This window comes from Sorghum bicolor, chromosome 1 (genome assembly GCF_000003195.3).
Source record: "Sorghum bicolor cultivar BTx623 chromosome 1, Sorghum_bicolor_NCBIv3, whole genome shotgun sequence".
NCBI classification, from domain to species: Eukaryota; Viridiplantae; Streptophyta; class Magnoliopsida; order Poales; family Poaceae; genus Sorghum; species Sorghum bicolor.
The window spans coordinates 11,508,991-11,530,948 of record NC_012870.2 but is presented as its reverse complement, the minus strand read 5'-3'; the positions used below and the strand labels follow the sequence as shown (position 1 = coordinate 11,530,948).

The 21,958-nt window shown below is 44.5% G+C and overlaps 4 protein-coding genes across 5 annotated transcripts; 1 reads left to right on the top strand and 3 right to left on the bottom strand.

The window, feature by feature from the left end:
- Nucleotides 2,164-3,919, bottom strand: LOC8057186 (11S globulin seed storage protein 2). The gene is made up of 3 exons (XM_002464067.2): nt 3,605-3,919; nt 2,755-3,499; nt 2,164-2,653 (listed from the first exon to the last, which is right to left on the bottom strand). The coding sequence occupies exons 1-3, from the start codon at nt 3,828-3,830 to the stop codon at nt 2,497-2,499; spliced, it is 1,128 nt and encodes a 375-aa protein (XP_002464112.1). The 5' UTR covers nt 3,831-3,919; the 3' UTR covers nt 2,164-2,496.
- Nucleotides 5,430-9,543, bottom strand: LOC110436346. Of its 2 annotated transcripts, none has more exons than XM_021463225.1 (3): nt 8,757-9,543; nt 6,929-7,039; nt 5,430-5,758 (listed from the first exon to the last, which is right to left on the bottom strand). In XM_021463225.1, the coding sequence occupies exons 1-3, from the start codon at nt 9,066-9,068 to the stop codon at nt 5,726-5,728; spliced, it is 456 nt and encodes a 151-aa protein (XP_021318900.1). In that variant the 5' UTR covers nt 9,069-9,543; the 3' UTR covers nt 5,430-5,725. The 2 variants fall into 2 exon arrangements, with proteins under 2 accessions (XP_021318900.1, XP_021318896.1); XM_021463221.1 differs by having other exon boundaries at nt 6,929-7,019.
- LOC8057184 (ARF guanine-nucleotide exchange factor GNOM) lies at nt 10,007-17,224 on the top strand. Its single transcript, XM_002466653.2, has 2 exons — nt 10,007-11,062; nt 13,418-17,224. The coding sequence occupies exons 1-2, from the start codon at nt 10,334-10,336 to the stop codon at nt 16,922-16,924; spliced, it is 4,236 nt and encodes a 1,411-aa protein (XP_002466698.2). The 5' UTR covers nt 10,007-10,333; the 3' UTR covers nt 16,925-17,224.
- LOC110432913 (switch-associated protein 70) lies at nt 17,409-21,742 on the bottom strand. The gene is made up of 10 exons (XM_021454128.1): nt 21,523-21,742; nt 21,319-21,423; nt 20,605-20,666; nt 20,434-20,517; nt 20,310-20,341; nt 20,112-20,193; nt 19,254-19,485; nt 18,519-18,746; nt 18,150-18,442; nt 17,409-18,027 (listed from the first exon to the last, which is right to left on the bottom strand). The coding sequence occupies exons 1-10, from the start codon at nt 21,544-21,546 to the stop codon at nt 17,667-17,669; spliced, it is 1,503 nt and encodes a 500-aa protein (XP_021309803.1). The 5' UTR covers nt 21,547-21,742; the 3' UTR covers nt 17,409-17,666.

Below are 21,958 nucleotides of genomic sequence, written 5' to 3'. Positions count from 1 at the left end.
ACACACAGACAACCAAATAGATCGATGGAACCCCAAATCAAGCATGTACTCAAGATATTCAAACCAAAGCAAAGACACTATGATTCGTTTCTCGAAATTCAATTCCTTCCAATAAGGACCTACTTCTGTGTTGAGGAAGCTCGAAGCGACCTAAGGTCAAGCTTTAGCTAGATCTCTTTTAACTGCTTTCCTCGATGCACTATCTTGATCTCTTCCCTTGCGAAGATCGGGGCCTTCACAAACTTCATGCGGCTCACCACACGCAAAGGACTTCATTGGGCGATGCCTAGCTTCTAAGAGGCTTCACCTCTAAGAGTAATAAATGATTCATAAATGGTTGATAGATCCCACAAGCGCTTAAGGATTTGGTTGATCGCTCTTTCTCTTAATCACTAAATCTCTCAATCAACTCACTAGGTGAAAGCCTCATGTCTGGTTTTGGTAATTGAGAAACCTTTTGCTAAGTGTTGATTAAGCTAGGTTAGGTCCACACCAAGATGGTGAGCAAGGCTAGGAGTTGGATGAGGGGTGATCAATCGAAATGGATCAATCCCTTGAGGAGGATTTGGATACTCATGAGGCTTTGATTGAGGCTCATAAGGAATTGAAAGAAACTCACTCATCTCTCCTTGTTCAAAGGAAGGTGCCTATATATTGAAATAGCAAGCGTAGGAGTAACTTTTGATATAATTGATTAATCATTCTATACTCCTATTATTGTTGCTCATAATACCTCTTGTAGCACTAGCAAAGATATCCCTTTGGGTGATGGATTCACATAAGATTCATCTCTCATTGTGGAAAATGAGACACTTAAGGAGGCTCACTTGCTAAAATGCTTGGGTAGTCAAAGGCTCTCCCTTAATAAGGAGGGTCTTGGCTATACTCCCAACCCTTGTTATTCACAAGACATAATTTTTTAGGAGCAATAGTTGGTTTTTCAACAAGTGTGTTATTGGGCACTCTTAGAGCAATATTGCAGCAGAAAGACCCCTTTGGCATAGTGTGAGAATGATTGCCTTGTCCTTTCGAGATACCCTCTCACCAAACCATTTCATCACCATGTTATATTCAATCATCAGCAATGCAAAACATATATGTTCCTTTGATATATTCTATTATTATTCTATTTTCTTTCGTATACTCTAATAAAGTACATCTTTTTCCATCCGCTAGATTACGATGCACTACACATGGTAATGAAAGTTGTCTGTTGGCTACATTACTGTTCGAGTAATATGTAATTCATATGAACAATATTATAATAATTTCTATGTGAAAAAATACTCAACACTGAGCCTGTCATATTTTTATTTGGACTCTTGTGTTCTTATCTATATGTTTAAAGTTTAATTGTGTTTGTTCTCTCATTTATTTAACTTTGTGATTTTGCACGTCTTTTTCAATAAAGGTAGAGTTTTCCCCTATCCCGTTTAGAGGAGTTAATTGTATCAGTTGAACAAATAAAGAATAGTTGTCACATTTTTAGTACCTTGTCTGTGATTTTAACCTCTATTGCAACATAAAATATTTAGACAACATTTTGAAAGAATCTTTATAGGAACATTTGCAAATGTTCCAAATCTATAAACAAAGGTTGACAAGTTACACACTTGTTCTCTCAAAAAAACAAGTTACACACTTAATCAACCATCGGCGGAAGCTGAGATGGTTAGCACAAGGTCAGGGGTTTGTATCATAATTTTTTTTTTCTTTAGTTCATTTATTCAGCCTATCGTGAAAGTGTTTGGAATAGGGTGAATGGTAGATTCAGAAAAAAAAGAATAAGGATAAAATCATAAAACTGAAAAAAGATGAGGATGATATTACAATTGACCTTCAAAGCATACAGGGCCACCAACACCAATCTTCCTTTTAATTTTATTTATACGTGGATGCACTAAGAGTTAAATGTGTTATAATTTCCCAATTTAGATGAGTCATGTTCTACATGAAATTAAATCATTAAAATGCACTGATAAGTTGCTTTTTGAACTCTGTGTACACTCATATATATCATGCCAAATCTGTTTTTTTTAAAAAAAAGGGGAATATATTGATATCGCAATTTCTACATTGATCAATGCATATGGCTGTTAATTATTACAAAACCAGAAGAAACAGTCCACAGTATCTCAAAAAAAAAGTTTTACGCCATAAAAATAGCAAAAGACTGAAAATTAGTACTAGAATTCTATTATTAAAGTTCCAGCCAAGCAGTTGCATTGGTACGGTATTGCTCAAAAGTCGAAATCCAAGTTCGGTGTTTGTGTCTAATGAGAAATCAATAAAAGATACCAAGAGATCGAATTAAGAAACTCTCTCTACCATCTCAAGCTAATTATTACACGAAGTGCTATAAAACTGCTCAATGCAAAGCGATAAGCAGTTGATGATTTTAAACTGATCGATCGAAGCTAGTAATAAACTAAAGACGCAAGGATGGGAGCTATATATCTAGGCAGCAGCAGCACTGTTCCATCGGCGAATGTATTATTAGTTTGAAGCAGGCGCGAAGAAGATCTCCGAGTCAAGCCTCTTGGAACGGAACAGCTTCTCCTTCTCCGGCGTGGTGTTGAACGACGCCTCCAGGACCGCAGGAGATATTGCCTTCCACACCGATGTCCTGCCCGCCAAGTGGCTAAAGATTGGGCTGCAAACACGTACAGTTCATTCATGTGGTAAATAAATACGTACTCTGATTAGTTAACTAATGATTTATTAGTACGGATCGGAGTAATAAGTAGTTATTACTTGGGGGTGGTGATGATGGAGAACCACTCCATGCCAGTTTCGTCGGCGATCTTGGAGACAACGAAGAACCTGGGCACGATGAAGAGGCAGCCTCCCTCGGCGCGGGTCTCCAGCACCCGCGTGCCGTCGATCCCAACGACCTGGACGCGGCCACTGCCGCGCACGATGTAGGTGACCTGGTAGGCGGAGTCGCAGGAGAACCCCGGCGAGCACATGGAGTGCGCGTCGATCCTGACGAGGTCGGCGCCGAGACCGACCTCCTCCACGAGCGGCAGGTTCCGGGTGTTGAGGACGACGACGCGGCCCCCGTTCTTGATGTCGACGTCGAGCGGCGCCTCCAGGCAGTTGAGGACCATGCCCTCCCTGTCCTCGTCGCGGGCCTGGGGCATCCGGTGCCCGTCCTTGACCCTGATGATGCCGGCGCCGGGCTGGGAGGAGACGAGCTCGGCGGCGGCGTCCGGGGTGAGGTCCCATGCGCGGGCGACGAACTCGGTGGACAGGCCCGTGAAGATGCCCGTGGAGCCGGTGAGCTGGAAGTTGGTGAACTGGCCCCGCTTGTGGCCCGTGGACGTGTCGCCGAGGAAGAGGACCACGAGGTCGTCGGAGTCGGAGCTGCTGCAGGCGGCGTGCGCGTTGTGCCACCAGGTGACGACGCCGAAAGGGAGCGCGAGCGAGTCACCCTCCTTCACGGGGATCACCTTCTCCTTGGTCGCCTCCGGCAGAACCACGCCGCACGTACCCTTACCTGCATGATCGATGCCACGCATACATATATGACATATGGAGATAGATTTATATATTAGTATATAGGATTACAAAAAGAAGAAACAGAATATATATTTGCACTTGCCTTGGAGGACGTAGGCGACCTTGGCAGAGTCAGAGTAGCTAGGCAGAGCAAGGCCTCCGGCGGAGAGGCAGAGCTTGGCGGCGCCAATGGAGGCAGCGCCGAGCATGGGCAGGTCGGCGGGGGACCAGTCGTAGTAGGCGCCGCCATCGCTGCCGTAGGCCTTGTTGGGTTTCTTTGGGCTGAGGTCCATGGACATCACTTGGGCGGTGGAAGTCCGCTGCACCATGTTGATCGATGTCTCGGCTATCGCTGGGTATAGAGTGTGGACACGGTGTGTGCTGAGTGCTTGCTGAAGACAAATGCAGAGTAATGACGGCTAGGGTGGAGGCATACACCGCTATTTATAGCTCGTGGTGAAAGGGATCGCGAATTGGCCTTGTCGTCGTGCGCATGATAAGGATCACAGCGTTGTTATCCTGGTAACTAAACTAATGACCTTATCTCTCTCGACCTATTCTCGCTCGTTGGATAATGCTTATCTTCTTCCTTCTCATCTCAGCCTACAAACTTGCCAGATCGATCAGTTACGTTTCTTAATTACGTCGATGTATGGAGGCTAAATTTCTAATGATCCGAATTTACCTGCAGTCTCATCGGAACGTTAATTAGGTCCATGGTGTATATATACCAACTGTTCGTGAACGGCCGAATCACAGACGAACCAGAGAGATTTGGGCTCGGCGATCCGCCGGCTCATGACCGACGAGGAAGGCGCCGAGATGAGGGCGAGAGAGCTGGCGAGCTGAGGACGAAGGCGGCCACGGAGTGCACCGGCGAGAGGGGATTGATAAGCTCGTTCTAGACGCATGAACCCTGAACCATGAAGGACATAACCTCAGTTACGAAAACAGCCTCAATATTACAAATCATATTTAAGAATAAATAATGTTTCTCAATTAGTTGGCGAAAAAATAGAAAAAAAAAGGTACCTGGAGGTGTCAAGGTACTTTTTCCAACCATTCTAAAAAGATCTCATTTCTCTTATTTTTATAGTGGTGCTATGCCGTAAACTCGTGCTGTATAATGCAAGCTGGCAACTTCAACAAACTGTTTTAAGCTTTCAATACATATAGAAACAGGACCAATGGTCCTTGGTCTAGAAAAATCATGCAAAATGCTAAGGTACACCCTTTGCCTCTAAGGAGGTAATATTTTAAATAAATTTGAGCCGTTAAATTTTAGATTTTTAAATTCAATTAATTGATCTAAGAAAATAAAAAAAGAAAAACATATATCTTCAAATCCCCTCATGCATGGGACAGATAGAACCGGCTGCCCGACGCGCGGCCCTTCCTTGATTGCACGTCCTTCCTTTCAGTATGTTATATATAAATAAAACATCAACATATATACAACAGCTATTCAATTATTAAAAGTTACGTTACATATATAAAAAAAATATATCATTAATTAACACATTAATTGAGACGACGTGAACTTTGTAGCGACCTAAAACATGTCACGTATATTGAGCATGTAAGATGGCACGCAAATTTTTACACGTGTAATACGAGTTACTTAATAAAAAATATATAGTTTATGTTAATTAAATTATGCTATATCTAAAGTTGAAAAAAAAAACAAAAAGACTTACCACATTCAATGGATCATGAATGCATCAATTAGATCTAAAACGATCTTTATCTCTAAAGCTTTTTCTGATTTGTCATACTTTCTGAAATTAAAAATTAAATAAATATATATTTCATACTAGGTTCATGCCGTGCGTTGCTACGGGTTTAAAAAATATATATTTTCTAGTATTTGAAGAAATCAAATGATAACTCAAATTGTAAAAAGTAAATTACTGATGTACTCTCATAACTATTTTCAGAAGCTATTTATATATTTTGCCATTTTTCAAGCAAGCAAGAAAAAAAAGCAGCTTTGCAAATCTGTAGCATGCATGGTGCTTGCCATGCTTCCACTCAAGTTTTTGCTTTGATCTTGCAATCACAAACATACATTCTGGGAGCTTAGCTTCTCAAACTACTGATGTCGCCCTCCTCCAGAAGCCATATGTTACGGCCACCCTCCCTTTCTCCTGCACTTGTGTGGCAGTTTTGATCTCGCTAGCAGCTGTTTACATCCCTCCTAGGGCCCATCGAATCAGGAGCCCTCTTACTGTAAGCTCACATTGATGTTTGCTAAAGCCTGCTAATAGATAATCGGTTACAAGCCAAGTCGTAATAAGGTCATTTTATTTGCCCGTGCAATAAATAATTTGACTGTTGTAGTTTTCTTGACAAACTTGATGCTTGCAATTTGCTCACAGAGAAAAGACCTTATAGATAAGTTATTTGCAAAAGTTGCATCCAGGTGAATTCACTAAGTGCATTGTTTGATGCATGTAGTGAGTTGGGTGCAAATAAATTTAAAAACAGATTGCATACTACACTCCATAGTTCTTAAGGTGTAAAGGCGAGGCATGACAATGCGCCACCGCCTGGACGTCTAGGCGCCCGCCTTGCCCGCCTAGGCGAGCATTTTGCAAGGCGCTAGGGAGTCGTCTAGACGTCTAGGCGTTGCCTGTAGAATCACTTTTCTGAACGTAAAATAATTATTCAGAATTGGCTACAAAAGTGAATCTAAGAGATAGAGCTAAGAATAACAATGGAAACTTAAGCTGAATTTAAGAGAACTGCTTTTGTAATATGAACAACTGAACATGATTATTTCACATGTTGTAGTAAAAATGTACATGAGTAAAGCAGAATGTGCAAGTACACTAAAATCATAGTCAATGTAGTTGAAATAGCAATTCTTTTAGGGTAAATGAAAATGTGAAATCTCTGAATCTTGCATGACACTTAACATTACCTCACCACCTTCTCTGTATATAAAATGTTTTCTAAACAAAATAATACCGAGAAGGAGCAATGTGGATGGGAGATATTGATGCAAAGCTGCATGCCAAGACTGAAGACCTACACACCTACAGGCTGAAGCCATGCCAATCAGTAAATTTTGGAGCTACTCAAACATCACAGTATACTATGTTCAGGACCTACTTAAAACATATATATGACTAATCATTTCATCAGATCATTTTGAAGCTCAAAGCATGAAATCAAATTGCTTGGCAAAACGATAGCTTTCAGCTCCAAATATGTTTTGTTCATATGCAAAAGAGCTCAAAAATGAAGCTAGCAACTCAAAAATCTGGTTTACTTAGAAATTTGACATGGCTCTAGTGACCAATCAGGCTTCCTGAAATAAATTAAGCTAAATTCATTTAGAGTTCACAGTTGTTGTTGCTAGACTTCAACAGTAGTAGTGAGCACTGCAGGCAAATAGAGCTACAACATATTCCTTCCTTCTTACCTCCATCTTTGTTGTTCCCCCTCCCCGATCTGGTCGATGGCAATTCCATGGACCAGGGCAACACAGCTCCAAAGCTGACATATAGAAGTACCTGTAACCAAGGTATGCCGGCTGTTGCAATAAAAAAAGGAACCAAGAAAAAATATGTTTCGATCATACAGAGAGCAGCTTCTCTTATGATCTTATGAAACAGAAAAAATATTCTACCACTCAAGATGATCCAAAGTAGAAAAAAGGTGAAGTCTATGTTTTGTTATTTCAAGAAATCTGTAGTTGTAAGTAGAAGTGGAATTCTGCAAGCAGATATGATAACTAAACAATAAAATTATGATCTTGAAAATATTCAGGGAATGACCATTATTCCACATACTTGACTGCTTGTTTATGGGCAGATTGTGCTTTAGTTTATGCTTTTTATGAGATCGTTGCATGCCAACACTCGACTATTGGTGCATGGATTCAGACGGTGTATCCCCCAAGCAAGGTTGGTCCCTTAGGTAACAAAAAAGTAAGGAAAATGTTGGCTGTACTGGCAGAGATAACACTGCAGATATCCAAATGCCTAATAATGCCCTATAGTTGCAGTAGTGGCACAAGCAAGCACTATGTACTAACTCATTATCTCGAACTTGAGTACTCACTAATTTGCAGGATAAAAAGTTGACAAAAACCATATTAGCATTTTGTGCCCTTTTCATTTTTTTTCTACTAAAGACTTGCCATTTAATAAATTATTGTCACCTGTTATCTATCATATTTAAAGCAATTTGCAATCCAGTACGTTATGTGATACTAACTAAGCCATGTGAAGTGTTAGATACTAACTCTGCTGCAAAGCAAGAAACCAATATTTTATAAACATTGGATTTCTCTAAGATGTAATATGTAGAAGCAGAAGGTAGAATAATACAAACTATAGCCATACCAAAATTCTCATGTATCCAAATCAATTAAGTGATATTGATTCCCCTTTACACATCATGATTCAGGAGTAATGCTGATGTAACTATTATTAGGCTTAATTCACCTGTTCAATTGCTAAGATATAATTTCTAGTAATGAAGCCCAGTTGAAATATGCATCAAGTATGACTGAGAAAGAGTTAAAAGATCTTAACCATGGAGCACAACATAATTATCTTATACTCAATTTTCAAATATTCAACGGGCAATTGATCCTTGTTACAAAAAACACTCACACAGGGAATTAAGCATGCAAAGGTAAGCAGATCTTTCAGTAACTCATATCAGCAGCCCCCAATCACTAATTGCCTAAAAATTTTTGGTGGAAAATTCTAGAGGAAGTTTTTTATTGATCAAAGAATTCCACAGGGCCATTAGCAAGGCACCACAAAGCACTCTAATCAACAACGGACTTAATGATCGAAGAAAGATCTAGATTAGATTGACAACCAAATTATTAAATCTTAAAATAAGAAATCATTCTTATCCTATTTTGATGCTGCTGCTAGTCACATGGTAAGGAAACTTCAATTTCAACATCAGCATGCCTCTAATGCAAGTTCAAATCAGCACGTAAGCAATTTTTCAAAACTGCAGGCACAGATCCAGTAAAGGAGTAAAGGACATGAGTGTGCACATGACCACATGTACGCATGATAATCTTTGAAAGGGATCAAAGTTAGCAGGAATAATACTCGCATCCTACCAAGGTGACACCCCAGAAGAAACATTTGGTGAGCAGGTTGGGAGGAGTAACACAAGCAACAGGTTTTTCCTCAACGCCAAGTGAGGGAGCCATTATGGTCAGGACTCCATTATTGAGAAACCAGTGAGGAAGAAGGTTACGACGGGATCTGCTTGCTCACCAATGCCCTTGATGTGAGGAGCAACGATCGCCACCTCCCGGAAAGATCTCGCAGCAGCACAGCAACCCACACCCATGGCGGCACGGAGTAGGACAGGGCGGGGCAGGCAACACGCGAGTTGTGCGGGGTGGTGGTGGCACACTGGCACGTCGTTGGGCCGGCGGCGGCGTGCAGCATGGTGGGGCAGGGGACGCGGCCCCATGGGGCGAAGGCGAGGAGCAGCAGAACCATGGCGGCAGAGCGGAAGGAGGGGACGGCGGGAGGGCCTCTGTGATGGAGGCAGCATAGAGGTCGCAAAGAAGCTTTGCCCATCTCGATCTAGTACCTTTTGCGTCACGAAGCAGACTGACTTGGGAAGCTCACTTTGCTTGAGATGGCCAGCCATGATTCGGCGTCCACCCTTGGAGCGGAACCTAGGGTTCCAGCGTCCAGGTTGGTGCCCCCTGCACGGCGCACGACGGCTTGGTTGGTGGAGCGGTGGCGAAAGGGAGCGTTGGAGCGGTGGCGGCCGGGTGAGAGCTGGAAGGCGAAAGGGAGGAGAGCTCGCTGCCACCGCCGGGTACGGAACCGGCGCCGTTGGTGCCGGCGGGAAGAAGAAGAACAAGATGGGGATGGGGACAGAGCTGGCGGTGGGCGCGGCGGCGGGCGTGTTCGGAGGGTTGGCGAGGGTGGAGGAGAACTTGGAGAGGGAGGACTCGTACGAGAAACGACGGCGGCGGCGGCTACGGCGAGTCGCTGTGAAAGTTTTGGCCGCTGGCTACGGGAGTTGTTGTGAACGTTTCGAACGGGGGCGAGGCGAGGGGAGTGGTGTGGACGATTGCCTTCTGTGTGTTTTAGTTGTAGAGATATTTACCTACTAGGAGGTAATAGTTGATCATGACCATCCGATCAAAATAAATGTCATTTGGGTGTACCATAGCAAAGCCCCTTTATGAATATTTTTATTGGAAAATGCAAAACCTATCGTTAATTACAACGGGCTTCATTAGCACGCTATCATTAAACGTGTTTTAAGACCATATCGCAACTGAAGATGTTATCGTTTCCGTGATCGGCGACGGTAAACAAGCTGCTCTCATGCTAGTCAAATGGGTGATCAACTCCCATTAGGAAAGAGCAAGAACTCCAAGATCCCAGATACTCAGAGAGGGTTTGCGTAATTTTTCCTTTGATTCTGGAGCTCCCAAGCACGAGCCACGGGCCACGGGCACCTTGCTTGACGGCTGTCTTCACCTCCGCACAGCACAACCCCAGTCCCAGTCCATGCGCGACTGCACCTCCACCGATTTCTGCCGGCCTCCTCACGTCGCGGCGCCGGCGCTGAAAAATTAAAGCCGACACGAGAAAAAAAAGGCAGGCAGGCAGGCACGCCCCCGCACGAACTCCCGTCCTACTCCCAACACCTCCTCGTCGTCTCCACCGGGGCACGCCACGGCCCCGCTCTACTCCACGCTGCCTGTCTCCGATCCCTTCCTTTCCTCCTCAGATCCGCCGCCCATGCCGGCTCCCCGCACCGCACCCTACTAGGCACTAGCCTCTAGCCGCCCGGGCCCACCCGCCGCGCCCGCCCCCCGAAAATGGGCCGCCCCAGGATGCTCGGCGGCGGCGCCGGCGGCATCGATCCCATCGCCGAGGAGCCCCACCACCACGCGCGCTCCCCCGCCGACGGCGGGCTCGGGCTCGGGCCCGACCCGGCGGCCCTCGCCTGCGCGATCTCCGCCGAGGCTAGCGCCGTGCTGGCCGTCATGCGGCGCGGGCTCCGGCACCCGCGCGCGGACGACGCCGCGGCCGAGCACCCGCTCGTCGCCTCCCTCCGCGCGCTCCGCCGCCTCGCCTTCTCCCCGTCCCCCGCGCTCCCCGCCGCCGCGCTGCGGCCCTTCCTCGACGCCGTCCGCTCCGAGGACGCCGGCGCCGCCGTCACCTCCGCCTCGCTCGCCGCGCTCCACGAGGTCATGTCCCTCACGGGCGCCGCGCTCCCGGGCGCCGCGCTGCGGGAGGTGGTCGACGCCGTCGCCAGCTGCCGCTTCGAGGCCGGCGCCGAGCCCGCGGCGGAGGAGGCCGTGCTCATGAGGATGCTGCAGGCGCTGCTCGCCTGCCTCCGCGCGCCCGCCGCGCCCGCGCTCGGGGACCAGCATGTCTGCACCGCGGTCAACACCTGCTTCCGCGTCGTCCACCAGGCCTCGGCCAAGAGCGAGCTCCTGCAGCGGTTCTCGCGCCACGCCATGCACGAGCTCATCCGCTGCGTCTTCGCGCGCCTCCCGCAGATAGGCAGTGCTGATGGAGTTGACGCTGCTGTCAAACCAGAGGTAAAAGAGTGCTTGCTCCTGCTATTAATAGTCACTCTCCTCATGCCTTTGAGCTTACAAATGCCAGTCAACCCCGTATCTCACTCTTGACTCTGAACAAGTTTACTGGTTACCATTCAACATACAAAGTAGCATCCTATGAGCTGCATTTTTCACATTTAAGTAGCAAATTCAGTACCACCTGAACAGAGCCTTTGGGTTCGCTTGTGTAGGTTTAAACTTGCGTGGTACAAAATGACACGCATGGGATGGAAATGACCTTTTATGCAGTTATTATGTCTAATTGTTAGCTCTTAGAAACCAATGCCTTAACTTCAGATCTGTTATAACCTCTCTTAGCGATGACTCTGTAGTTCCCCGCATAGAGTGAAAATTGCAAATGAAACTGTATGGTAGAAACAGTGAGGTAGATCTCAGAGGCAGGGAAATGGTGATTGTTTATCTTTTATGCTTGATAAAATGTACAAACAGGCTAAATCTGACAATGTTGCTTCATATATGGCTATGTTTTAGTTTTTGCCACAACAAGTTTGGGAAGAAACATTTTCATCCTTGAACTCTTGAAAGTTCCCCCCTATTCAGAGCCAAAATCAGCTGATTTGAGAAACATACTTAAATACTCAGTCAGCTGTTGCTAAGCTAATAATTCCATTAGGTCAACTCTGCTAACATAAAAGAAATGTTTATAAATTGACATCACCACTGCAAGGGCATTGTATCTTTTGGTAATGTAGCTTTTCTCAGACAACAACATGCACAATCGACGAGACATTGCTGCAACACAGTTGGCCTATGTGGCGATGCCAGTCAAGCCTATATCTCATTCTTGACTAGAACAAGTTTACTGGATACTATAAGACATTAGTAGCATTCAACACAGAAAGTAGCATCCTATGAACTGCATTTCACAATTACATAGCAAATTCGGGACCATTCTGATCAGAGCCTTTGAGTTTTCTTGTGTAGATCTAAAGTTGCATGGTAGAAAATGGACGTTTGGGATGGAAATTACCTTTCATGCAGTTATTATGTCCGAGTACTAGTTTTTAGAAATCAATGCCTTGATGTAGGTTACAGTTTTTGAACCATGTAACTTGAGATCTGTTATAACCTCTCTTAGCGGTGCCTCTGTAGTGCCCCGCTTAGTGAAAATTGGAAATGAAACTATATGGTAGAAACAGTGAGGTAGATCTGAGAGGCAGGGAAATGGTGATGGTTTATCTTTTATGCTAGATCATAAAATGTACAAACAGACTAGATATGACAATGTTGCTGCATATATGGCTATGTTTAGTTTTTGCCACAACAAGTTTTGGAAGATCTAGGTCCTTGAACTCTTGAAAGTGCCCCCCCCCCCCCCCCCTAATCAGAGCCAGAATCAGCTGACTTGAGAAACATGCTCCAATGCTCAGGTGCTCCTAAGCTAATAAGCTGATCAGGTCAACTCTGCTAACATGACAAATGTTTAGAAATTGACATCACCACTGCAAGGGCATTGTATCTTTTGCTAATGTAGCTTTCCTCAGACAAAAACATGCACAACTGATGAGACATTGCTGCAACACAGTTGGCCTATGTGACAATGCTGCAGCATTCTTGGCACCCTTTCATCTTTGAGCAATTGAGCTCCACCCCTATAGTGTGCATGGCTACCCCTGTTTCAAAGGCATCGCCTAGTGTCTAAGTGTACCCAGCTCGCCTTGGGGAATAGTGGTGCCTTATCACCTAGGCGTCCAGGCACACCCAGCTCTCGCCTGGACACTAGTCACATTGAAATCATGGTACCTACTGGCACTGCAACTCTACCAGCTCACTACCAATTGATTTTGTATGGGTGGTTGTGAGAGGAGAGCAAGGTCATGCAGGTTTTAGTTTAGTGAAATGTTTTTATGTATTTTAACTTTCAACTAGCTTGTTGAATTTCCAACTGAAATCTTGTTCAGGCCATGGATATTGCTAAAATAAGTAAGTTGGTTTTACAGTTAAAGCCTTGTTTGGATGCACATGTGTGCACATCAATCCATGTGTGTTGAAGTGGGTTGGGGTGGAGTTTAAACTAAATTCCACCCCAACCCACTTCAACACACATGGATTGAGGTGGAAACATGTGCATCCAAACAAGGCATAAGTAACCCAATTGGTACTTGTATATATGTGTGCATATATCTGAGTTTTATCCAGGTGGAACAAAAACAAACAAGGTCTTGGTCTAACCGCTAATAAGGTTTCACTCATTTGAGTATCGAAAAGGGCTTTTAGATAATTGAAGTGTGCCTTGGTGTTTTTTCCCCTACTATGAACATTTTTGCTCGATGGAAAAGGTTTATTGATTTTTTTTTTGCATGTTATGGACAGATGGGTGGCATGGATGTGAACCATCCTTTTGGTATCAGGCAAATGGAAAATGGCAATGGAAGCTATGTGTCTGAGACAGGTGCATCTGATGAGAATTCTGCAGATGGCAGTGGTCTTATTGTAGAGCCTTATGGAGTCCCTTGCATGGTGGAGATCTTCCATTTCCTATGCTCTCTCCTCAATGTTGTTGAACATATTGGCTTAGATGAAGATCTTCCTTTATTTGCTCTTAAATTGATCAATTCAGCGATCGAGCTTGGTGGGTCTTCAATTCAGAAACATCCAAAGCTGTTGTCCTTAGTGCAAGATGAGCTTTTCAGAAACTTAATGCAGTTTGGGTTGTCAATGAATCCACTCATCCTTTCAATAGTATGCAGTATTGCATTGAACCTTTACCATCATCTCCGAACTGAGCTGAAGCTGCAGCTTGAGGCTTTTTTTTCTTGTATAATTATAAGGCTTGCACAACCTCGTTTTGGAGCAACATATCATCAGCAGGAGGTTGCAATGGAAGCTCTTGTAGACTTTTGTCGACAGAAAAATTTTATGGTGGAGATGTATGCCAATCTTGACTGTGACATAACCTGCAGGAATGTTTTTGAGGAGCTTGCAAATCTTTTATCGAAAAGTGCTTTTCCTATCAACTGCCCCTTGTCTTCCATGCACATTCTTGCTCTAGAAGGTTTGATTGCTGTGATTCAGGGGATGGCTGATCGTATCGGGAATGCAACCTCACGCCCTGAGCTCCTGCCTGTGGAGCTTGATGAATACACTCCTTTCTGGACTGTTAAGTGTGAGAACTTTTCTGATCCTCGGCATTGGGTGAAGTTTGTCCGTCAAAGGAAGTATGTCAAAAGGAGGCTAATGATTGGTGCTGATCACTTCAACAGGGATCCAAAGAAAGGTCTGGAGTTTCTTCAAGGCACCCATCTGTTGCCTGAGAAGCTTGATCCCCAGAGTGTGGCTTGTTTTTTCCGCTACACAGCTGGTTTGGATAAGAATCTTGTTGGAGATTTCCTAGGCAATCATGACGAGTTTTGTGTTCAGGTGCTTCATGAGTTTGCTCAGACCTTTGATTTCCACGAGATGAACCTGGATACAGCTCTGCGTCTATTTTTGGAGACTTTCCGGCTTCCTGGTGAATCTCAGAAGATACAAAGGGTTCTTGAGGCCTTCTCAGATAGATACTATGAGCAGTCCCCTCAGTCTTTCGCAAACAAGGACACTGCTCTACTGCTGTCCTATTCCATTATAATGCTGAACACTGATCAGCACAACATGCAAGTGAAGAAGAAGATGACTGAGGAGGACTTTATCAAGAACAACAGGAACATAAATGGGGGCAGTGATCTCCCACGTGAGATGTTGTCTGAGCTATACCACTCGATCTGTCGAAATGAGATTAAGACAACACCTGAGCAGGGTTTGGGATATTTTGAAATGTCTCCCAGTCGTTGGATAGACCTAATGCGGAAGTCAAAGTCTACGTCCCCATATATTGTTGGTGACTCTCAGCCTTTCCTCGACCATGATATGTTTGCTGTTATGTCTGGCCCTACTATTGCTGCCATTGCGGTGGTATTTGATCATTCGGAGCATGAAGAAGTTCTCTTGACTTGTGTAGATGGCTTTTTGGGTGTTGCAAAGATTTCTGCATTTCATCATCTTGAGGATGTTCTGGACGATCTTGTTGTTTCTCTATGCAAATTCACCACTCTCTTGAATACTTCTTTGGTTGAGGAGCCAGTTACTGCCTTTGGAGATGACCTTAAAGCTAGGTTGGCAACTGAGACATTATTTACTATAGCTAACAGATATGGGGATTACATACGCACTGGGTGGAGGAATGTATTGGATTGCATCCTGAGGCTGCATAAACTAGGGCTTCTCCCTGCTCGTGTTGCTAGTGATGCAGCTGATGATTCCGAACTTTCTGCTGAAGCAGTCCAAGGAAAGGCTGCTCCTAGCGCAGTTCCCCCATCTCATATTCCAGTGATGGGTACACCTCGCAAATCCTCTGGGCTTATGGGAAGATTTAGTCAGCTGCTCTCTCTTGACAGTGAAGAACCAAGATCACAACCAACTGAGCAGCAACTTGCTGCTCACCAGAGGACTCTTCAGACAATTCAGAAATGCCGCATTGATAGTATATTTACAGAGAGCAAATTCTTGCAGCCTGATTCACTACTGCAACTTGCCAGGGCTCTGATTTGGGCTGCAGGCCGACCTCAAAAGGTTGCCAGTTCGCCAGATGATGAGGACACAGCAGTTTTCTGCTTGGAACTGCTGATTGCCATAACCCTTAATAATCGAGACCGAATTGTGCTCCTCTGGCAAGGTGTATACGAGCATATTGCCAACATAGTTCAGTCCACAGTTATGCCGTGTGCTCTTGTGGAGAAAGCTATTTTTGGACTCCTGAGGATATGCAAGAGTTTACTACCATACAAGGAGAATCTTGCTGATGAATTACTGAGGTCATTGCAATTAGTTCTCAAGCTTGATGCACGCGTAGCAGATGCATACTGTGAGAACATCACACAGGAGGTTGCACGGCTCGTCAAAGCAAATGCGGCACATATAAAGTCACAGATGGGCTGGAGAACAGTAATATTGCTGCTCTCCATTACAGCTCGTCATCCGGATGCTTCCGAAGTTGGTTTTGAGGCTATCGTGTTTATCATGACAGAGGGGGCTCACCTTTCACTAGCGAACTATGGCTTCTGCATCGAAGCGTCACGGCAGTTTGCAGAGTCTAGAGTTGGTTTAGCTGATAGGTCTGTCCGTGCCCTGGACTTGATGTCTGACTCTGTCAGAAGTCTTGCCATGTGGTCCCAAGAGATAAAAGCAACATGTGAAGAAGGTGAGAAAGGGCTGGAGGCGATAAGGGAGATGTGGCTCAAACTGCTGCAAGCACTGAAAAAATTGAGCCTTGATCAGAGGGAGGAGGTGCGAAATCATGCATTGGCTTCTCTCCAACGATGCCTAACAGCAACAGAAGAAATCTGCCTCCAGTCCGCGACATGGTCTCATGCCTTTGACCTTGTCATATTTTCCTTGCTTGATGACTTGCTGGAAATCAGTCAGAATCACTCCCAGAAGGATTACAGAAACATGGAAGGGTCCCTTGTGCTTGCCATGAAACTAGTTGCAAAAGTATACCTTCAACTCTTGCCAGACCTTTTTGGCCTAAGCAGTTTCTGCAAACTGTGGCTGGGAGTCCTGAGCCGGATGGAGAAATACATCAAGATCAAGGTCCGAGGCAAGCGGAGTGACAAGCTGCAAGAGGTGATCCCGGACCTGCTCAAGAACATTCTACTCGTGATGAAGAACAAGGGCATCCTTGCGAAGAGGAGCACGATTGGGGGTGACAGCTTGTGGGAGCTGACGTGGCTTCACGCGAACAACATCTCAACTAGTTTGCTGCCTGATGTTTTTCCAAGTCAGGAGTATGAGCAACAGAGCAGTGCCGGTAGCCCAAGAGGGCCCAGTTCTGTAGAGGCGTAGTGCTAAAAGTTGAAGTTGTCTGCGACCGTGTGTGTGTGTAAGTTTTATGTGTTTAACTAGGTTTACTACTAGTCGTGCCCTAATCCATTGAAAGTGTAAGGGGTTTTTTTTTTATGCAAAAAAGTGTAAGGTTTTGATATTGTAATTGTGTTTCGCCTCCACTGCAAGTATGATAGCATGTGTTCATTCGGGCGAGCCCAAGACATGCTTATGTTCCTTGCTGGCGACTGGTGTTTTACGTTATATAAACATCTGCACGATCAAACTGACATGTTCTGTAAATTGAATAGTTTTGCTGTCTCTCTAGTGCACATTTTTAATCCTCATCAATCTGACCAGTCGTTTTTGGCTTTTTGCTAGGAAGCTGTCGTGCCGTACACGAGTACATCTGATATAGCTGATGCTATGCTTTCATACACCAATCGCTTTAGTTTATTTGTGTTAATATTACCATTGATTTTGCCTCATACTCCGCGCCCCACAATTTTTCTCATCGCGAAATGCCGCAGGTTAAGTTCCAAGTAAAGGGAACGAGGCGAATAATTTACAATCCCACAGCCAAACACAGCTACTATCTGTTTATTCAGTCGTATACTTAAATACAAAGGACATACAATCCGCATTGATGCAATACACCCTCAACGGCAATTCTCTCCAGATTTAGACATCCCTATATCGGTTTCTCAACAATCACATGAATCTCGGAAGGTAGCGGCAGGCCAGCAGCAACCTCATCAGGCCTTCAGGGATGGGTTGCGCCTCCCTGAATATGATCACTGACTGGTGGGGGGTTGACCACGGGAATATCCAAGCTGCCACCATCTGCCTCTGGGGAGACCTCGCGAACATCAGCGATCAGAGCTTCTGACTGCTGGAAGCCACCCCACTCAGCATCGCCAACAGGACGGATGTCCACCCCATCCACAGCCAGCTGGACCTCAGTGCTATCGCTCGAAACCAACACTGATCTAGAGTCACTTACGCAGGCTTTGTCCACATCATCATCCGATGCATCAACATGCTTTGTTAAGGGAGGCGAATTGTCAGCGCCTGAACATGATTCAGACCTCTCCTCACATACTTGCTTTGTGCTGCTCTGCTCTCTGCATCAGTGAATTTGTATTTTGGTCATTAGCCATCACAGATCATACTTAAAAAAATACATCTATATTCCATGCATAGTACACATTTTAACTGCACATCTGTTATAGGAGTGAGAACAAACCTCTGGACTTGTGATTGGAGAACACTGACCAGAGCTAGAAGCTCCTCCTTTTCTTTCTCAACAGTGTGCAATTTTTCAGCAGCTTCTTTAATCCGAGCTGCAGCATCTGCTTCAGAAACTCTTGCCTTCTCCTCTGCCCGGGCAATAGTTGCTTCCTGTATCACTGCTTGCTCCCTGGCTTTTCCTAGTTCAATGCGCCACATGTGAGCCTCTTGAAATGCAGCATCTCTTTCCTTCATCAACTGCTCCTTCTCTTTGCTCAGGCTGATAACCTTCTCTTCAGATTGTCCAAGCTGCAATGCCCACAAGACCATGTTAGCATCGTGAAATCAGAGGGTTAGCAAATCAAAAATAATATAAAAGTTTCACCTTAAGCATTGATTGTTCTATTTGTCTTTCCAAGGCTTGTTTTAGTCGCTCAATCTCCAAACACAAAAGTCGTCTCTGTTCATCCATTGTATGAGCTGCCGAAGCAGCAGCTTCTGCAGCCTCTGCAGTTTCTGTTAATTTGTCTGCTATTTCCTTTATTGTAGAATCTCGAGAGCGGATATCCTTCGCCAAATGTTGCAATTCCTCATCTTTCACTCTTAGAGTCTCCTGGGAGAGCAAAAAACAGAGTAAAAAGGATTAATCAAAGCATGCACGCAGATAAAATTTAGGATGTCCCAGTCATGACTCCTGCACTAATTTGTGTTTGTCACTGCACAAATACATCTGAAAAAAGTTTGGCAATGTAAATAATGAAATTACTAAACGAGTAAATAATAGGAAGTATGAGGCACAAAAACATTTTTAGCTTCCCAAAGAATGAGGATTCTGTTCCTCCAGTGACAATTTTTCTCTAAATTTGTTGAGTGCATTGTATTTCACCTCGGGCATCTCAACTACACTTAATGGCATCAAAATACTTAAGACATGATGCATGTGTAGTAATATAATTACAATAAAAGTAAACTTTTAACTTCTATAAGCAGCTATATTTCTGGGGTTGCAAACAAATGTAGATTCTATCACAACCTATCATTTAAAATTGATTTTAAAATGTTCTGCAGTAGTATTTTTGAACAAAAATAAAGTGAAGATCATGAAGAGATGAATGCAGACCTTCATGATTGTTAGGTCATCAAGTTGGCCCTCGTTGGAGTTATTTGTACCCAGCCCAAGAGCTGCCCTCATGGAAACCTTTAGTGCAGCTTCTATCTCCTTGGTAGCCTCCATGGCTGTTGCATTAGCATTAGCAACTGCAGTAGCAACTGTGCCTAATGTAGCTGAAGAGCCATTCCCAGCCAAAGAATTTACTGCCTCTTTATGAGCTCGTAAGACTAACTGGGTTGCACTGTTTAATAACAACAAAGAACTAGTCATGATGCAGCAATGAGATTGACTCCAATGCTGTGTTTTAACCATGCAAAGGAGATGATACCAATACCATAGCAACAAAGCACATAAAACTACAGTCAGCATGCAGCAGCAGGGATAGAACTCAACATTGAGTAGCTTAAATCACAGAAAGTAGATTTCCCCATAATACTACAGTAAGCCAGATTAGGAACTAGTAAAATGCAGCATGTGTAGCTGAAAAGAATAGATAGATTACACCACAACACATAAATCTGATCGCATTGAAGGGTTCTTCAGGTTATTTTATTATTAAGAGTACTGAAAAATAGAGAATCCCTAGTCTAAGCTTGAAGGCTCATATCGTGCAATATCAGATCAACATTGAAGTAGATCACATCCTTTAGATCTGCATCGTTGGAAATTACAAACAGTAGTTTCGACTTGGACACTGCTAGGATTTAATTATCAAATGGCACTCCACTCTCATATTGGAGTCTACTCTTGCACTGAGATAAAGGTTTGCTAGGTACTTTGCCTATTAAAGTATTAATATACAACAGACAGAAGTGTTAAAGCAATACTGTGGAATGTAATCCTTCTGGTCAGGGATCAGAAACTTACTGTAGTGTAGATACCCAAGCTTTTGCGGCACCAGGAGTTTCAGCACAAAGAAAGTAATCCTTCTTTTGAGGAGTTCCAATGTCTAAATACAGTAAAGGAACAGTAAAACCTTAAAACATGTTATTCCTCTATATACAACTATTTAAGAAACTCTTTCTAGAACAATCTCTTTGACCGAAATATAGGAAAATAGGATACAGAAGCAGCAGCCATCATATTTTGGCATCCCTCTGCAAAAAGTTGAGCAATCATTGTAGGTTATAATGCTAAAAATTTAGGTACGACGTACTAAGGAAATGTTACACTCATGAGGCAATCTTACTGAAAGTTCACAGGAGATAAAGTAATGGTGCTTGAGGCGTCAAACAGAATGGTCCCCTTAATAGCAGTTTCATTTCTCCGGAGTCTGCACCAATACATCAGTGACTGCTGATTAGGTACTAGTTGTAATTTACTTGGCATTCCCGGTTATTAAACGGGCAAGGTTCCATACTTGTATTCCATCTTTCCAGATGTCGGATCCAATATGACCCAACGTTCATTCCATTTCCGTAACTGCTTGAAAGGTCATAAGAGTTTGGAGGATGAAATTGTTAGATAAGACTCACAGGACAACCTAATCAGGAAAACATAAAAACTATGTTCACTAGGATCATACAGTTGTGTATACGGAAACAGATGGTCCCAGGTGAATCACCCAATAGTACTTTCTAACCCAATAGTACTTTCTAACAGAGTTCCTGTGCAATGTGTAGTCATACCAACTATTCACACTTCCACCCACACAATCTAATGATACATCCCTAGTGATAACAACATGCATTTCAACCAATTCCACTATTCCTAGAGCTCGGATAACAAAGGTCACTATACAGATACGATAATATTGACTATGTACATCCTACATAAGGTCCCTGCTGTGCTACTGCTAGAACCCAAAATTATAATACAAAACTGTCAGCAAAACACAATTCATTCTAAGACAATTACAAAAACACAAGTCATACCCCAAAGAAGCCCTCGCAACCAACCATACCAGTTACTACTACATAATCAACACATACTACACCAAAATTCAGCGCCAAAGCACACCTCGGCCAAGTGGTTAGCGAAATCTAGCACCAAGTTCAAATCTCCACACGCCTAATTAAACAAATACGATCCACCACCCTATGAACGACTTGACTTAGGCCAGGAATTATCATACCGTCTCAGATCGCTTGAGCAGGGGCCCTTGCAGCAGGTACCTCCCGGACCCCGACGACAGCTGCCGCTTCACCTTCTCCAGGCTGCTCTCCGTGTCCCGAACCCTCTGCAAAATCCCCCAAACCACCCCCAAAAAAAAAAAAAATCAGCCAAAACACCACCAATCTAAAACAGAAATAGACACGCTGGGCCTTGGCGCGCGTACCGCGGAGCTGCCGTTGGTGGCCATGGCGGGCGCGGGGCTGGAGGCTACAGGGGTAGTAGGGTCTTGGAGGGCGGAGACGGACGGCGAGTCGTCGACGGACGCCGACGGGCGGGGCGGGGCGGGGCGGGCAGGTAGGTTGGTGGAGGTGCGCGAGCGCGACCGGCCGGTGGGGAGGGCGTACAGATCGATGGAAGGAAAACCTCGCTGCCGGAAACGCTTCTGCTACGCTGGCGGGCACAACCCGCGAGCTGTAGTGTCGGTCATGTAGTGTGGGCCCTGCGGCGAGGTCGCGGGTGTCAGTGACCCAACTGTTGCCTGGCTTGCGGGACTGGGGCCACGGTGGGAGCGCAGTCTTGTTTGGGTGATCTATCTAGTTTCTTCTTATCCATGCCTGTTATTCAAGCATTTTATAAAAGATTAGCTAAATCATTTTTTA

Coding starts and splice junctions, on each gene's coding strand:
- LOC8057184 (XM_002466653.2), top strand. CDS start 10,334: ATGGGCCGCCCCAGGATGCTCGGCGGCGGCGCCGGCGGCATCGATCCC. Junction 11,063..13,417: donor ACGCTGCTGTCAAACCAGAG/GTAAAAGAGTGC, acceptor TGTTATGGACAG/ATGGGTGGCATGGATGTGAA.
- LOC110436346 (XM_021463221.1), bottom strand. CDS start 9,068: ATGGGCAAAGCTTCTTTGCGACCTCTATGCTGCCTCCATCACAGAGGC. Junction 7,020..8,756: donor TCCTCACATCAAGGGCATTG/GTGAGCAAGCAG, acceptor CCTTGGTTACAG/GTACTTCTATATGTCAGCTT. Junction 5,759..6,928: donor GGGGAACAACAAAGATGGAG/GTAAGAAGGAAG, acceptor ATCTATTAGCAG/GCTTTAGCAAACATCAATGT.
- LOC8057186 (XM_002464067.2), bottom strand. CDS start 3,830: ATGGTGCAGCGGACTTCCACCGCCCAAGTGATGTCCATGGACCTCAGC. Junction 3,500..3,604: donor GGTCGCCTACGTCCTCCAAG/GCAAGTGCAAAT, acceptor TCGATCATGCAG/GTAAGGGTACGTGCGGCGTG. Junction 2,654..2,754: donor TCCATCATCACCACCCCCAA/GTAATAACTACT, acceptor ACGTGTTTGCAG/CCCAATCTTTAGCCACTTGG.
- LOC110432913 (XM_021454128.1), bottom strand. CDS start 21,546: ATGGCCACCAACGGCAGCTCCGCG. Junction 21,424..21,522: donor CCACCAACGGCAGCTCCGCG/GTACGCGCGCCA, acceptor GGGATTTTGCAG/AGGGTTCGGGACACGGAGAG. Junction 18,747..19,253: donor ATGACCTAACAATCATGAAG/GTCTGCATTCAT, acceptor TTGCTCTCCCAG/GAGACTCTAAGAGTGAAAGA.